Here is a 15819-nt window from a genome sequence, read left to right as displayed (position 1 = left end):
ACTTCCCTCATAGCCTCAGAAAAAAACAGCCCTGCCGACGTCTTGATCTCAGACCTCCAGCCTCCAGAACTGGGAGATGATTCAGTCGGCTCCTACACAATACAGGGTTGAATTGTGCGGGTCCACTTCTGTGCAGATTATTTTATTTTTTCTTTTTTGAGACAGAGTCTCACGCTGTCGCTCAGGCTGGAGGGTAGTGGGTGTGATCTTGGCTCACTGCAGCTTCCACCTCCCAGGTGCAAGTGATTCTCCTGCCTCAGCCTCCCAAGTAGCTGGGACTATGGACACTTGCCACCACACCTGGCTAATGTTTGTGTTTTTAGTAGAGGGGGATTTCACTGTGTTGGTCAGGCTTGTCTTGAACTCCTGACCCCAAGTGATCTGTGTGCCTCGGCCTCCCAGATTGCTGGGATTACAGGCGTGAACCCCCGTGCCTGGCCCTGTATAACTCTTTGTGCGAGTTTTTACCACTAAAAGATATCTGCCGTGTCAGCCATGGAACACACGCTGAGAACATGAAGCCTCAGGGGCATGGCTGGCTACACAGTTTGTGGGACCCAGTACAAAATGAACATGGAAAAAAACTAGAAAAAAGCGTAGTACAAGGTACTAAAATAGAAAGATTTTTCCTTTGAAAACAGTTTAATACTTATAAAATGTAATAGAGGGAAATAGTGACACATGAGTAACAAAATGGGCGTATCACTTGGTCTGTGCTATTTTGGTGTTATAATTTTACCTAATACAATACATAGCAACACTTTGTTAGTGAGACGGGGTTTCACCATGTTGGCCAGGCTGGTCTGGAACTCGTGACCTCAGGTGATCCACCTGCCTCAGCCTTCCAAACTGCTGGGATTACAGGTGTGAGCCTCCGCGCCTGTCCGGCTGTAAGGTCTTGATTGATCACAGGATTTTTCTGGCTATTCTAACTACTTCCAATTCGCTTCAGCCAATTTAGTTGAGCTTCTGTCACTGGTGACTTCAGATTCCTGGTTAATATCCTGTTGCCCTCAGGACATGCAGGATGGAGGAAGGCACCAGGGAGCCGAGGGAAGTAAGCGGAGAGGCAGTCACTTCAGGGCCACCAGCATGGCTCCTGTCCCTGTCCACAGACACAGGCCCTTCCCCTTCTCACGGGCAAGCAGGCCCCACCTCACTTCCGGGTGTGACTTCACAGACCGTCAGGTTCCGTGGTACCCTGGAATCCACAGCTGCTGAGTCGGAAGGGTCTTCAGAAGACTGGCTTCTCCCTGATGGTTCATGGACTAAGGCAAAGATGAGCAGAGCCGTGGCCCTCTTCTTTGTGCTCTGCTGGATCCAAGGTATGTTGCTGTGGCAGCTGGAGAGAAACACGGGCCTCGCTTCTAGCCTAAGTGGGGCAGAGGAGGGCATTCCCCCGCACAGTGGGGAGCGCAGATACTCGACCTTCTTTACCTCTCCAAATCTACCTTTCAGGGTGTATTACTTGGGAGAAGGGGGTAACTGAAAACATTTTCCTAACTTTGAAGCTATCAAAAAATTCAGAGCTCTATAGGAGGGTGGCATACCTGCCAAGTTATGGTTAAAGTTAAAGTTACCATTTTACTTTAAAACTTTAAAAGTTAAAGTTACCATTTTAACTTTTCATTGTAAGAATTTCCAAACATATGCAAAAGTAGAAAGATTAGTATAAAGAACCACCATGTGCTGCCGGGCACGGTGGCTCCCGCCTGTAATCCCAGCACTTTGAGAGGCCAAGGCGGGTGGATCACGAGGTCAGGAGATCGAGACCATCCTGGCTAACATGGTGAAACCCCATCTCTACTAAAAATACAAAAAATTAGCTGGGCATGGTGGCGGGTGCCTGTAGTCCCAGCTACTCGGAGGCTGAGGCAGGAGAATGGCGGAAACCCGGGAGGCGGAGCTTGCAGTGAGCAGAGATTGCACCACGGCACTCCAGCCTGGGCGACGGAAGTGAGACTCAGTCTCAAAACAAAACAAAACAGCATTAGGCCGAGTACAGTGACTCAGTCCCGTAACCCCAGCACTTTAGGAGGCCAAGGCAGGGGGATCCCTTGAGCTCCAGAGTTTGCGACAAGCCTAGGCAACAAAATGAGAGCCTGTCTGTATAAAACATTAAAAAATTAGCCATGCATGGTGGTGCGTGCCTGTGGTCCCAAGGCTAGGTGGGAGGATCACTTGAGCCCAAAAAGTCGAGGCTGCAGTAAGCTGTGATCACACCACTGCACTCAAGCTTGGGCAACAGAGTGGGATCCTGTCTCAAAAAAAAAAAAAAAAGTAGTAATAACTTTATAGAGATATAATATATAATAAAATTCACCCTTAATTTTATTTTCCTATGTATTATTATTATTTTTGAGGCAGGGTCTCCCTCTGTCACCCAGGGCTGGAGTGCAGTGACACAATCACTAGCTAATTGCAGCCTCCACCTTCCAGGCCCAAGGATCCTCCCTTCAGCCTCCCAAGTAGTTGGGACCACAGGCATGTGCTGCTACACCCAGCTAATTTTTTTAATTTTTGTAGAAATAGGGATCTCACTATGTTGTCCAGGCTGATCTCAAACTCCGGGGCTCAAGTGATTCTCCTACCTTGGCCTCCCAAAGTGCTGGGATTACAGGCATGAACCACCACATCTGGCCAAATTTACCCTTTAAAAAGTATCTAATTCCGTGGTTTTTATTATACTCACACAGTTGTGAAGTATCACATCACTATCTAATTTTAATTTTTAATTTTTAATTTTTTGAGATGGAGTGTAGCTCTCTTGCCCAGCCTGGAGTGCAATGGCGCTATCTCGGCTCGCTGCAACCTCGCTTCCCAGGTTCAAGCGATTATCCTGCCTCAGCCTCCCAAGTTGCTGGGTTTACAGGTGCGCACCACCATGCCCAGCTAATTTACTAAATTAGTAAATTACTAGTAAATTAGTAATTACTAAAATACAATTTTTAGTAGAGACGGGGTTTCATCATGTTGGCCAGGCTGGTCACGAACTCCTGACCTCAGTGGATCCTCCCGTCTCAGCTTCCCGAGTGGCTGGGACCACAGGTGTACAGCATCATGCCCAGATAATTACTTTTTATTTTTTGCAGAGTCCAGGTCTCCCTATGTTCCCCAGGCTGGTCTCGAACTCCTGACCTCAAGTGATCCTCCCACCTTGGCCTCTCACAGCACTGGGATTACAGATGTGAGCCACCGCACCTGGCCTGAATTTTCCTCAAGTTCAAAAAATCCTGATGAAGGTTTGGCTAAAATATTTGGTGAGTTACCCCCCTTCCTGCAGAACCTCAGGCTGGATTTGAAGAATTGCGTGCATGGCCCTCATGGTCTCCCAGGTAACCTGTTCCCACTGCTGTGAAGGGAAGGCAGGTGCTCTTCCTTGAGGCTAGAATCTGTCTACGTGTCAAAGTCTCAATAAATTAAGCAAAACAGACGATAAACACCTCAAAAGGACCCTGCTAAGCATGAGTGGAGCAGAGCAGGGCTGCGTGGGAGCTCACTGAGTCTGCAGCGTCAGATGCCACCTCACACCATGACACACCTGCCTCACCAGTTTCTGCTCGAAGGCCCCAAGGCCAAGCTGAACCTCCTCCAGGGGTTCTCAACCCTAATTGAGTATGAGAACCCCTGGGACAATCCTCTTTTTAACAATTGGGACATTCCACACACAACCCGCATCAGATTTTGGGGTGTGGGGATAGACCTTCGCATTTGTAGTTTTCTAATCCTCCAGGGGACACTAGGCTGAGACTCACTGGTCCCCACTCTAAACCTTCCATTGAACATATGAGAAAAACTAAGGCCCAGGGAAGCAGAGAGCTGAGACGGAGAAAAGGGTTCTGAACCACAGCTGTGCTGAAGGAAGCTGTGCAAATGCCAGTGAAGTCTCTCCTGAGGGTGCCTGGGCTGTGCATCGGGAGCGAAGGTTGAGGGTCGCCTTAGGTGTGAGAAGGAGCAACCGGGAGAGTGGCACTGATGCTTCCCCCCGGGTTAGGAGGCATTCGGATCACAGAGCGATGCCTGTTCACTCCTGCTTGCAAGGGAGCAGATCTCTCGACACCCGAGGGGTCTCCGTTCCGGCAGCTGTCCCTGTCAGGGGCGCTGGGCTTGCTCCTCCCCATGGGAGCCGTCACAGGGGCCTCGGGCAGTCTGCATAGACCACTGCCTGGCAGGTGAGCAGGAGGGGATGAATGAGCAGATGCAGGTAGCCCTTGCCGTCCCCCTTGCTGTGCCCTCAGCACCTGCTGTCTAGGAGGCAGAAGCCTTGTTCTCGGCCTTGCAGGTGACCCCGGTGTCTCTGAATGCGGCCCCGTATGTGTAGGAGGCGGGTGATTGCATCTGAAGATGGGAGAAGAGGTGGGGGTTTGCAAAGCTCCCATCGCCCCTCAGGAGTCCACTGACCGGCCCAGCTCCCGCCAGGTGGGCCTTGGCATCGAAGGCCACAGCTCAACTCTGCAGTTCGCTCTGGGCAGCATTTCCAGGGACTCGTAGGTCCCCGTGGTCCTCAAGGAGGGGTGGTGAGAGCAGCTCCTCATTGTCCTGGTGACCCTGATGGTTCATTTTCTGGTGTCTCTGTGGTGAGCCCTTGTTATGTCGAGTGAGTAAAAACCACCAAGAACCAGCAGCCCCAGAAATGCACCGAGAATAAATACAGGATGAGTGGGGTTTGTGAGGAGTGTTTTCTGTGACTTAGCAAGGACAGCCTAGAGGGGAAGGTAAAACTGCTTCCCAGGGAAGCCAAGCCTGAGAACTTAAAAGGGAAGGAGAACTTAATATATTTCAAAAATGTAACCCTTGTGGATTAGCAACAGTTTTCCAAAGAGCTTTCCGAGCTTATAGAATCTGTTCTGCTTTGTTTCTGCCCCCGTGGCTCCCACCCCTATTTTTGTGGGTGCAGTTTTCATACAGAACGTTTGGACACAAGCTTCAAAACTCTCTTGAGGACAGGTTTCCCCTTTGGGTCTGTCGGGTCCCGGGCAGTCACGTCCCAGGAAGGGCTGGGGTCAGGCTCCTTGCTCCCCATCCTTCTTCAGTGGCACGAAGGGTGGGGTGGAGGGTGTGAGTCATGTGTGATCTTGGTGTGGGCTGTGGCTGGTCTGCAACACCCCTTCAATGACTGCTTCAAGGGCTTTTCATGATGCTTGTAGCTCATGAGTTAGTGTTTCCTAGGGGCTGTTTCCAGGTGTCTTACATGTCACACACTGGCCACCAGGGCCGGAGTAAGATCATGAGCACCTGATTGTTGGTGAAGGGAGTTGACAGAGACATCCAATGTCAGTGAACAGGAGTGACCTTGGGTCTCAGTAAATACTGTGGTCAACTGAATCCAGAACCCAGCCTCACCAGCAGGGCCCACTTCCTCCGGAAGGCTGCTTAGCCGTGTACCTGTGTTCTGGCTGCTGCAGGCCGAGCTGGTTTTCTTTCTTTTTTTTTTTTTTTTTTGAGACGGAGTCTCGCTCTGTTACCCAGGCTGGAGTGCAGTGGCCGGATCTCAGCTCATTGCAAGCTCCACCTCCCAGGTTTACGTCATTCTCCTGCCTCACCCTCCCGTGTAGCTGGGACTACAGGTGCCGCCACCATGCCCGGATAATTTTTTGTATTTTTAGTAGAGACGGGGTTTCACTGTGTTCGCCAGGATGGTCTCAATCTCCTGACCTCGTGATCTGCCCATCTCGGCCTCCCAAAGTGCTGGGATTACAGGCTTGAGCCACCGTGCCCGGCCAGGCCGAGCTGATTTTCTTCCTCTCCTGTCTTCCCTGGTCCTTGCTTTGTAGTTCTGTGTGACTGTGCCATGTCTGGTTATATCTGTGTATACTTCTGCCTCTCCCACTATCTAGATGGCGCGGGGAGGCACACCACACACCAGGTCACCTTCCTCCCTGAACCCCCAGCACCTCGTCCTGTGTCTGTGCAGAGATAAGGCTGGTTGAAAGCTTGTGTGAATGATCTGAAGTCTTCTACTCTAGTCCAGTCTCCAGGAGCATTGTCATCTTTAGGAGCATGGGGCTTGGTTCCTCTGTACAGTAATGGGTCATAAAACTGAGTGGTCAAGATCATCCCGGTGAGGGCAGTCCATGTGGTGCCATAGTTGCTGTATCAGTTAAGAATGCGCCTGAGCCGGGCGCGATGGCTCACGCTTGTAATCCCAGCGCTTTGGGAGGCTGAGGCGGGCAGATGACGAGGTCAGGAGATCGAGGCCAGCCTGGCTAACACGGTGAAACCCCGTCTCTACTAAAAATACAAAATATTAGCCGGGCGTGGTGGCGGATGCCTGTAGTCCCAGCTACTCCTCAGGAGACTGAGGCAGGAGAATGGTATGAACCCGGGAGGCGGAGCTTGCAGCGAGCTGAGATCATGCCACTGCCACAGACTGGGCGACAGAGCAAGACTCCATCTCAAGAGAGGAAAAAAAAAAAAAAGGAATGCACCTGGCTGCAATTTCCTGAAAACCTGACATACAGTGGCTTAAACAAAGAGTGGTTGTTTTTCCTTCTGTCATAGCAGTCTGGGAGAGGCCACTGTGGCTTTGGCGCAGGAGGTTGGGAAGGGCCTGCTTCTCTGATATCATCGGGGGCCTCCCCGGTGCTTGTGTGGCAGACTGACAATAGGAAGAAGGAGGAGAATTAGGGCACTGAGTATCATGAGATTTGGGGTCATATATCTTTAGCGGGCAGTGTTTGCTGCCCCAAATGTCTCCTGCCATTACAATGTTCTGCAAGTGATTTAGGTAGTTGGAGTTTCCTTCCCTATAATGCCCAATATCCATTGAGCTGGTGTCATGCATTTGTTGTATTCATAGTCTGCTTTAGGTACTTAGCAAAATATTGCTGGTATTAACATGCCTTTGTTTACTTCACTGCAGATGAAATTCTGATGCAAGTGTTTTCCAAGGTTCCGTATGACCCATCATTTGATGAAACAAGAACAGCAGTCAGATCCATTACAAAGAGAAACACACAAAAAAGCAAGTATATGTCGGTAACCTGACATGCGTACGTACCTCTGCAGACCTCTGTGTTATCTCAAATGTGCGATGCTAGCATTTCAGCATTCCTTAAATTAACTACTGGGGTGGTGGGGGGCAAAGCCAAACTGAGATGTGAAGAACTCTCTGAAATCCTCTCTACAATCTTCCTCCCAATATGGGAGTCTACAGGCTTCAGTGTAGATATCCCTGTATTTTGGGGTGATCCCTGATGTGCAGTGTCAGGCACGTTCTGCCGCTGTGGAGGCTGTGCAGAGCACAGAAGCCCGGCTTGCAAGTGGGGTTCACTGTTCCTTGTAACAGGAGCTATGAGCTATACAGCTATTCACCGGCACTTTATAGGTCACTGCCCATGAGTGCCCAAGTCACCGGCGTGGGAGAACAAGGTCTTCCTGCGTCCCTCCCTGTCACCCCTGCCGTCATTCTACCCCATCCTCTGTAAAATATCTGCCCGGAGAAGCAGAGCTGATTTCTCCTCCAGCACTGACGCTCCAATGCCAATGCTGAGAGGAAGCAGCTGGCGACATACGCAAAAATAATGCATATCAACCCCAAATCACATGAAGAAAAGAGAAGCGCTGTAAGGGGGACATCATGTGAATTAGGAAGAAAAGTAACAATGAGTAATTAGTTATCAGAATAAACCGCTTTGTGTGCCGTGAATTATAAGACTCTCAGTAAAGCAGTTTAGTAACTAATCACTCTGCCAATGCATTCCATAATCCTTTGAGAAAAGATATGAATATTTCACTGCATAATCTCAGTAGCTTGCCCTGTATCATGTTTTATGATGCTCCCTTGGCTGATACATTATGAGGAATACTTTTTTTTTTTTTCTGAGACAGAGTCTTGCTCTGTCGCCCAGGCTGGAGTGCAGTGGCCGGATCTCAGCTCACTGCAAGCTCCGCCTCCCGGGTTCCCGCCATTCTCCTGCCTCAGCCTCCGAGTAGCTGGGACTACAGGCGCCCACCACCACGCCCGGCTAGTTTTTTGTATTTTTAGTAGAGACGGGGTTTCACCGTGTTAGCCAGGGTGGTCTCGATCTCCTGACCTCGTGGTCCACCCGCCTCAGCCTCCCAAAGTGCTGGGATTACAGGCGTGAGCCACCACGCCCGGCCACTAGGAACACATTTTTAGCAAAGTGCTTGCCTGATTAAGTATATCTTTTCTTAATGATTCATCAGTGTCTTATTAACAGAGAACTGTCCACTTGTCATTTATTGGATCAATGTGATTGTGCTTGAAATCGTTTGGCATACACCCTGTAGGCCTTTCTACCAGTTTTCCCGTAGAGTTAATCCTGCCCTGTGCACAAATCTCTCAATGCTTATGCATATTGTCTGTCAAGAGACCATATGACAATGAGCTTAGCCCCTGGTGTTGTGTTGAAACTTCAGATGCTTGCAGACACTTCATGATTGCTCTGTGACACTCAGAACAGGTGGGTTCAGGCCAAGTGCATGATGCTGCCCTCAAAATGCCTTGCAGAAGAGTATCAATTTAGAGGGAATACCTCCAGATCCAGTGAAAGACTTAATCACAGCCATGGTTTATTTTCCCATAGGCTATTCCCAACAAAAGAGCTTGAACGATGCTGTATTTGCATCAGGTTCGAAGGAACGAGAGGAACATTTGGCTAACATATTTGGTAAGTAGCCTGCTGCCATGAAGCCTTTAGCCTGTGTTTGAAGAGTTACCTGCTTACATGCTTGTCTCGGGTTGTCACTCAAGTAGCCTGTTCCTGCTGCTTTGAGGGGAAAGCAGCCGCTTTGCCTTGAGGCTAGAATCTGTTTCTCCATGAGTCAAAACCTCAACAAATTAAGCCAAATGTGGAAAATAAACACCTGGAAAGGATCCTGCTCCTCAAAGAGTGATCTCTGGAGCAGGAGCAAGGCTACCATCTGGTAGTGTGAGAATACCCTGGGGAGACTGTTTAAAAGAGACACCCCAGGCCGGGCACGGTGACTCAGGCCTGTAATCCCAGCACTTTGGGAGGCTGAGGCGGGTGGATCACCTGAGGTCAGGAGTTTGAGACCAGCCTGGCCAACATGGTGAAACCCCGTCTCTACTAAAAATACAAAAATCAGCTGGGTGTGGTGGTGGGCGCCTGTAATCCCAGCTACTTGGGAGGCTGAGGCAGGATAATTGCTTGAACCGGGGAGGTGGAACTTGCAGTGAGCTGAGATCACGCCGCTGCACTCCAGCCTGGGCGACAGAGCAAGACTCCATCTCAAAAAAACAAAAAGAAAAGAAAGAAAAAGGAGAAAAAGAGATATCCCTTGGCCGGGCGTGGTGCCTCATACCTATGATCCCAGGGCTTTGGGAGGCCAAGGTGAGAGGATTGCTGGAGGGCAGAAGTTCAGGACCAGCCTGAGCAACATACCAAAAACCACTAAAACAACTCCCCCCGACACATGACAAATTAGCCAAGTGTGGTGGCATGTGCCTGTGGTCCTAGCTACTCGGGAGGCTGAGGTGGTGTAGCAGGACAAACCACAGACAAAACTCCTCAGACACCAAGTTAAAGAAGGAAGGGGTTTATTCGGCCGGGGGCGTTGGCAAGACCCCTGTCTCAAGAGCCAAGCTCTCCGAGTGAGCAATTCCTGTCCCTTTAAAGGGCTCACAACTCTTGGGGGTGCACCTGAGAGGGTCGTGATCGATTGAGCAAGCAGGGGGTCCGTGACTGGGGTCTGCATGCACCGGTAATTAGATTGGAGCAAAACAGGATAGGGATTTTCACAGTGCATTTCTATACAATGTCTGTAATCTATAGATAACATAACCGATTAGGTCAGGGGTTGATCTTTAACTACCAGGCCCAGGGTGTGGTGCCGGGCTGTCTGCTTGCGGATTTCATTTCTGCCTTTTAGTTTTTACTTTTTCTTTCTTTGGAGGCAGAAATTGGGCATAAGACAATATGAGGGGTGGTCTCCTCCCTTAGTGGGAGGATCTTTTGAGCCCAGGAGTTTGAGGCTGCCATGAGCTATGATTGTGCCACTGTACTCCAGCCTGGGCAACAGAGCTATACTGTCTATTAAAAAAGAGAGCGGCCAGGCGCGGTGGCTCACGCCTGTAATCCCAGCACTTTGGGAGGCCGAGACGAGGGGATCACGAGGTCAGGAGATTGAGACCATTCTGGCTAACACAGTGAAACCCCGTCTGTACTACAAAATACAAAAAACTACTCGGGCGAGGTGGCGGGCGCCTGTAGTCCCAGCTACTCGGGAGGCTGAGGCAGGAGAATGGCGTAAACCCGGGAGGTGGAGCTTGCAGTGAGCTGAGATCCGGCCACTGCACTCCAGCCCGGGCGACAGAGCGAGACGCCGTCTCAAAAAAAAAAAAAGAGAGCAAGAGAGATCATGTTATTTCATGTTCAGTGATCATTTATGTGAGGTGGGGTGAGACCTTTGCATCACTAGGTTTTAAAGCCCTTCAGGTGATTCTAGGCTGTGACTCATTCATCTACTCCAAGCTTCTCATTTACTATTTAAGAAAAACTAAGGCCCAGATGGAAGGTGGTGGGGTGGGGAGCGCCAGGAATCCGTCCCTTCACCAAAACAACAATTTAGCTGGCAAGAACTACGTTAAGTAGCCATGGAATATTGGTGTCTAGTAGAACACTTTCAGTGTGCAAGAGTGAGCTTGATGAAGAGGCTGCCGAATTTCAGCATTTTGGGTAGTGGCTACCATCCTCCCTTCCCAAGCCCTGTGACAGGCAGCAGTGTGGATAGCAGTCCACATTCCTAGCGAGGATTGCTGGTGCCAGGGTGGGCAATAGAGATCTGTCTTCTAAAACTCAGGTTGTGTATTTGATTGCTGATTGCTGTTTTAGAACACCAAGGGGCTAACGCTAAGACTGACTATTGTTTTAACTGGCATTGTTAAATTTAACTGGCATTGTTAAATGCCAGTTAAAAAACTCTATGGGCTGAAGAGGCTTCCAAGCAACCCTGTTGAGGGGATTTAAGGAAATAATGTGTTTTGTTTTTCTCTTTTTGGAGATAGACACTTAAGGAAACTTTTGTCAGGTCGTTGACTAACTTCAGATATAAGAAAACAGAAAATGGCTGGGCGCGGTGGCTCAAGCCTGTAATCCCAGCACTTTGGGAGGCTGAGACGGGCGGATCACGAGGTCAGGAGATCGAGACCATCCTGGCTAACCCGGTGAAACCCCCGTCTCTACTAAAAAAATACAAAAAATTAGCCGGGCGAGATGGCAGGCACCTGTAGTCCCAGCTACTCGGGAGGCTGAGGCAGGAGAATGGTGTAAACCCGGGAGGCGGAGCTTGCAGTGAGCAGAGATCGTGCCACTGCACCCCAGCCTGGGCGACAGAGCAAGACTCTCACACAACAAGAAGTACACACTTTGCAAAACTAGTTTGGAAAAGTTACAAAAAAATTGCTTCAGCCTTCAATAAGCAAAAATCAACAATCACTGAAAGAGAGAATTAGATTTCCAGAGTTATCAAATTGTAATACACAGAATGTCCATCTCTCAACCTAAAATTATAAACCATACAAAGAAATAGGACAGGATAGCTCATTCACAGGAAAAAGAAATTTGGCAGAACTTGTTCCTGAGGAAAACTGGAAATTAAAATTACTACACAAGATGTTACATCAACTGTCTTCAAATGTTCACTGAACTAAAGGAGACCATTAACAAATAACTTAAGGAAATCAGGAAAACAATATATAAATAATATCAGGAAAACAATATATAAATAATATCAGTAAAGAGATAGAAATTATTGAAAAGAGCCAAAGAAAATTCTGGAGCTGAAAAGTATAATAAATGAATACTTGGCTCATGCCTGTTAATCCCAGAACTTTAGGAGGCCAAGGCAGGTGGATCACGAGGTCAGGAGATCGAGACCATCCTGGCTAACATGGTGAAATCCTGTTTCTACTAAAAATACAAAAAAGGTAACCAGTAAATAATAACTTAAAAAAGATGGAATAAAAGAGTAAAAGAGTCGAAGCCAGGCAGGGTGGCTCATGCCTGTAATCCCAGCCCTTTGGGAGGCTGAGGTGGGGGGATCACCTGAGGGCCAGAGTTTGAGACCAGCCTGGCCAACATGATGAAACCCCGTCTCTACTAAAAATACAAAAATTAGCCGAGTGTGGTGGCAGGTGTCTGTAATCCCAGCTACTTGGGAGCCTGAGACAGGAGAATTGCTTGAACCTGGGAGGCAGAGGTTGCCATGAGCCGAGATCATGCCATTGCACTCCAGCCTGGGCGATAAGAGCGATACTCTATCTCAAAAAAAGAAAAAGAAAAAGAAAGAGTCAAATGGAACATTATAAAGAACCAACTTAAAAAAACAGTAATGGGGGAATGAGGAGCAAAAGAAAACACACACAAAACACAAACTCCTAAATGACTAAAAACACAACACATATACACAACAAATAGCAAAATGGCCGGGCCTGGTGGCTCATGCCTGTAAGCCCAGCACTTTGGGAGGCTGAGGCGGGCAGATCACTTAAGCTCAGGAGTTCAAGACCAGCCTGGCCAACACGGTGAAACCCTGTCTTTACTAAAATACAAAAATTAGCTGAGCATGGTGGTACATGCCGGTAATCCCAGCTACTCAGGAGGCTGAGGTAGGAGAATGGTGTGAACCCAGGAGGTGGAGCTTGCAGTGAGCCCAGATGGTGCCACTGCACTCCAGCCTGGGCAACGGTGAAAGACTCCGTCTCAAAAAAAAAAGGGGGGGTGTCTTAAATAAATAACCTAATTGTACACCTAAAGGAACTAGAAAAAGAACAGCATATTAAGTTGAAAGCCAGAAGAAAGAAGGAAATAGTAAAGTATACAAAGGAAAGAAGTGAAATAACAGAAAATAGAAGAGAACTGATGAAACCCAAAATTGGTTACTTAAAAACACCAACAAAATTGACAAACTTCTAGCTAGATTGGCAAAGAAAGAAGAGGACCCATTATTAATTCAGAAATTAGAGTGGGAATATTACTACTGATTTTCTGGAAATAGAAAGGATTTAATGAGAGAAGAATATGAACATTTGTATGCTTACAATTTGGAAGACCTAGATGAAATTTTGAAATTCCTGGAAGCACATGAACTACCAAAATTGACTCCAGAAGAAATAAGAAAATCTGAATAGACACATAACAAGTAAGGAGAATGAATCAGTAATCAAAACTTTCCAATGAAGAAAGTCTAGAATTAGATGTGTTCTCTGGCAAAATCTGCAAAAGCTATAAATAGAGCTAACACCAGTCGTCAAACTCTTCCAAGAAGCTGCAGAGGAAGAAACACTTCCTAGCTTTCTCTAAGAGGCCAGTATGACCCTGATACCAAAGGCAGACAAAGTCACTACAAGAAGACTAAAAACAAATGTCTCTTGTAAACAGAAAAATCCTCAACAGAACACTAGCTAACCAAATCCAATAGCCTATTAAAAAGGACTATTCACCAGACCAAGAAGGATTTATTTCTGGAACAGAAGGATGGTTGAATGTAATAAAAATCAATCACTGTAATATACCATATTAATATAATGAAGGAGAAAAACTATCGTTTAAATTGACACAGATACAGTATTTGACAAATTTCAACACCCTTTCATGATTAAAAAAAAAAAAAAAAAAAAAACCTCAACAAACTAGAAACAGAAGGAAACTACCACAACATAATAAAGGCCTGTTTGAAAAACCCACAGATGATATCATGCTCAATGGTGAAAGACTGAAAACTTTCCTCAAAGATCAGGAACAAGGCAAGGATGCCTGCTCTCACCAGTTCTATTCAATACAGTACTGGAAGTCACAGCCAGAGTCATTAGGCAAGAAAAAGAAATGAGACATCCAAATTGGAAAGGAAGAAGTCTCTGGTTGCAGATGACTTGATCTTATATGTTGAAAACCATATAGACTCCACACACACACACACTTTAGAACCGGTAAATGAATTTAGCAAAATTGTGGGCTACAAATTGAACACACAAAAATTAGTTGTGCAGTTGTGTTTTTATACACTAACAATATATACACTAATAATCCAAACAAGATAGGAGAACAATTAATTCCATTTACAATTATATGAAAAATAATAAATAAAATATTTAGAGATAAATTTAGCCAAGAAAGTGAAAGACTTACACCAATACTGAAAACTACAAAGAATTGATGAAAGAAAATAGAGAGACAAAGAATCTCATGTTCATGGACTGAAAAACTTAATATTGTTAAGATGTCACAATTGACCTGGCATGGTGGCTCACACCTGTAATTTTAGCACTTGGGAGGCTGAGGCGAGAGGATCACTTGAGCCCAGGTGTTTGAGATCCGGCCTAGGCAGCACAGTAAGACCTGGTATCTATTTAAAAAAAAAAAAAAAAAAAGATGTCAAAGTTGACCAGAGTGATCTGCACATTCAATATAATCCCTATCAAAATCTCAAGGGCTTTTTTCCCAGCAAGAGAAAAATCCACCATAAGATTCATATGGAATTTCAAATGCTCCAAACAGCAAAAATAGTCCTGAAAAAGAAGAAAAAAGTTGGAGGAATTTCACTTTCTCATTTGAAAACTTGCTACAAAGCCCAGTTATCCAAACAGTGTGATACTAGTATAAGGCCAATCATATAAACCAATAGAATAGAATAGAAAGTTCAGAAAGAAATGCGTATGTCTATGGTCAGCTGATTTTCTTTTCTTTTTTTTTTTTTTGAGATGGAGTCTCACTCTGTCGCCCAGGCTGGATTGCAGTGGCACGATCTTGGCTCACTGCAACCTTCATCTCCTGGATCTCAGTTCAAGCAATTATCTTGCCTCAGCATCCTGAGTAGCTGGGATTACAGGTACCCACCACCATGCCTAGCTAATTTTTTTTTTTTTTTTTTTTTTTTTTGAGACAGTCTGGCTCTGTCACTCAGGCTGGATTACAGTGATGCGATCTCATCTCACTGCAAGCTCTGCCTCCCGGGTTCATGATGTTCTCCTGCCTCAGCCTCCCGAGTAGCTGGGACTACAGGCGCCCACCACCATGTCTGACTAATTTTTTGTAATTGTTTTCCTGTCTTGTTTGGATTATTAGTGTAATATTGTTAGTGTATAATTTTAGTAGAGATGGGGTTTCACTGTGTTAGCCAGGATGGTCTCGATCTCCTGACCTCATGATTTGCCCGCCTTGGCCTCCCAAAGTGCTGGGATTACAGGCGTGAGCCATTGTGCCCGGCCAGTCAATTGATTTTCAACAAGGGTGTCAAAGCTAACAGAGTGGAAATAATAGCCTCTTCAACAAATGGTCCTGGGAAAACTGGAAGGTCACAGGCAAAAGAATGAAGCTAGCTCATTACCTTATACCATATACAAAAATTCAAAGTGGGTCAATGATCTAAATTTATGAGCAAAAACTACTAGTCTCTTAGAAGTAATCATAGGTGAAAATCTTCATGACCTTGAATTAGGCATGTGGTGTTTTAAGTTTGACACCAAAAGCAGGCAAAAAGAGAAAAAATAGCTAAATTGGACATCGTCAAAATTAGAAACTGTTGTATATCAAAGGCATTTCTCCCACAGAATGAGAGAAAACTTTTGCAAATCACATATCTGATGAGGGATCAATATCCAGAAGACACAGCGAACTCCCGTAACTTAACAACAACAAAACAAACAACCCACTCCAAAAATGGGCAAATAACTTGAATAGCCATTTTCCAAAGAAGATACACAAATGGCCAATAAACACATAAAAAGATGCTCAACATCATTAGTTGTTAGAGAAATGCAAAATACCACTAGTCACACTTCTTAGAATGGCTGTTTTTTTTTTTTTTTTTTTTTTTTTTTTTTTTTTTTTTTTTTTT

At 46.4% G+C, this 15819-nt stretch overlaps 1 protein-coding gene across 5 annotated transcripts in view; it reads left to right on the top strand.

The window, feature by feature from the left end:
• The first annotated feature begins 318 nt into the window (after positions 1-318).
• C15H2orf92 (chromosome 15 C2orf92 homolog) overlaps positions 319-15819 on the top strand; it is a 35605-nt gene continuing 20104 nt past the window's right edge. For 4 of the 5 annotated variants that reach the window (XM_023211450.1, XM_023211448.1, XM_023211449.1 and 1 more), the window contains exons 1-4: positions 319-1325; positions 3093-3260; positions 6863-6964; positions 8550-8633. In XM_023211450.1, the coding sequence (XP_023067218.1) occupies positions 1028-1325; positions 3093-3260; positions 6863-6964; positions 8550-8633 (652 nt within the window). In that variant the 5' untranslated portion in view covers positions 319-1027. Of the gene's footprint in view, positions 1326-3092; positions 3261-4461; positions 4598-6862; positions 6965-8549; positions 8634-15819 lie in introns of those variants that run through there. The other variant, XM_023211451.1, reaches the window with a different exon arrangement.

This window comes from Piliocolobus tephrosceles, chromosome 15, assembly GCF_002776525.5.
Source record: "Piliocolobus tephrosceles isolate RC106 chromosome 15, ASM277652v3, whole genome shotgun sequence".
Lineage (NCBI taxonomy): Eukaryota > Metazoa > Chordata > Mammalia > Primates > Cercopithecidae > Piliocolobus > Piliocolobus tephrosceles.
Note: the sequence above shows the minus strand (reverse complement) of the source record. Positions and strands in the feature narration are given on the sequence as shown.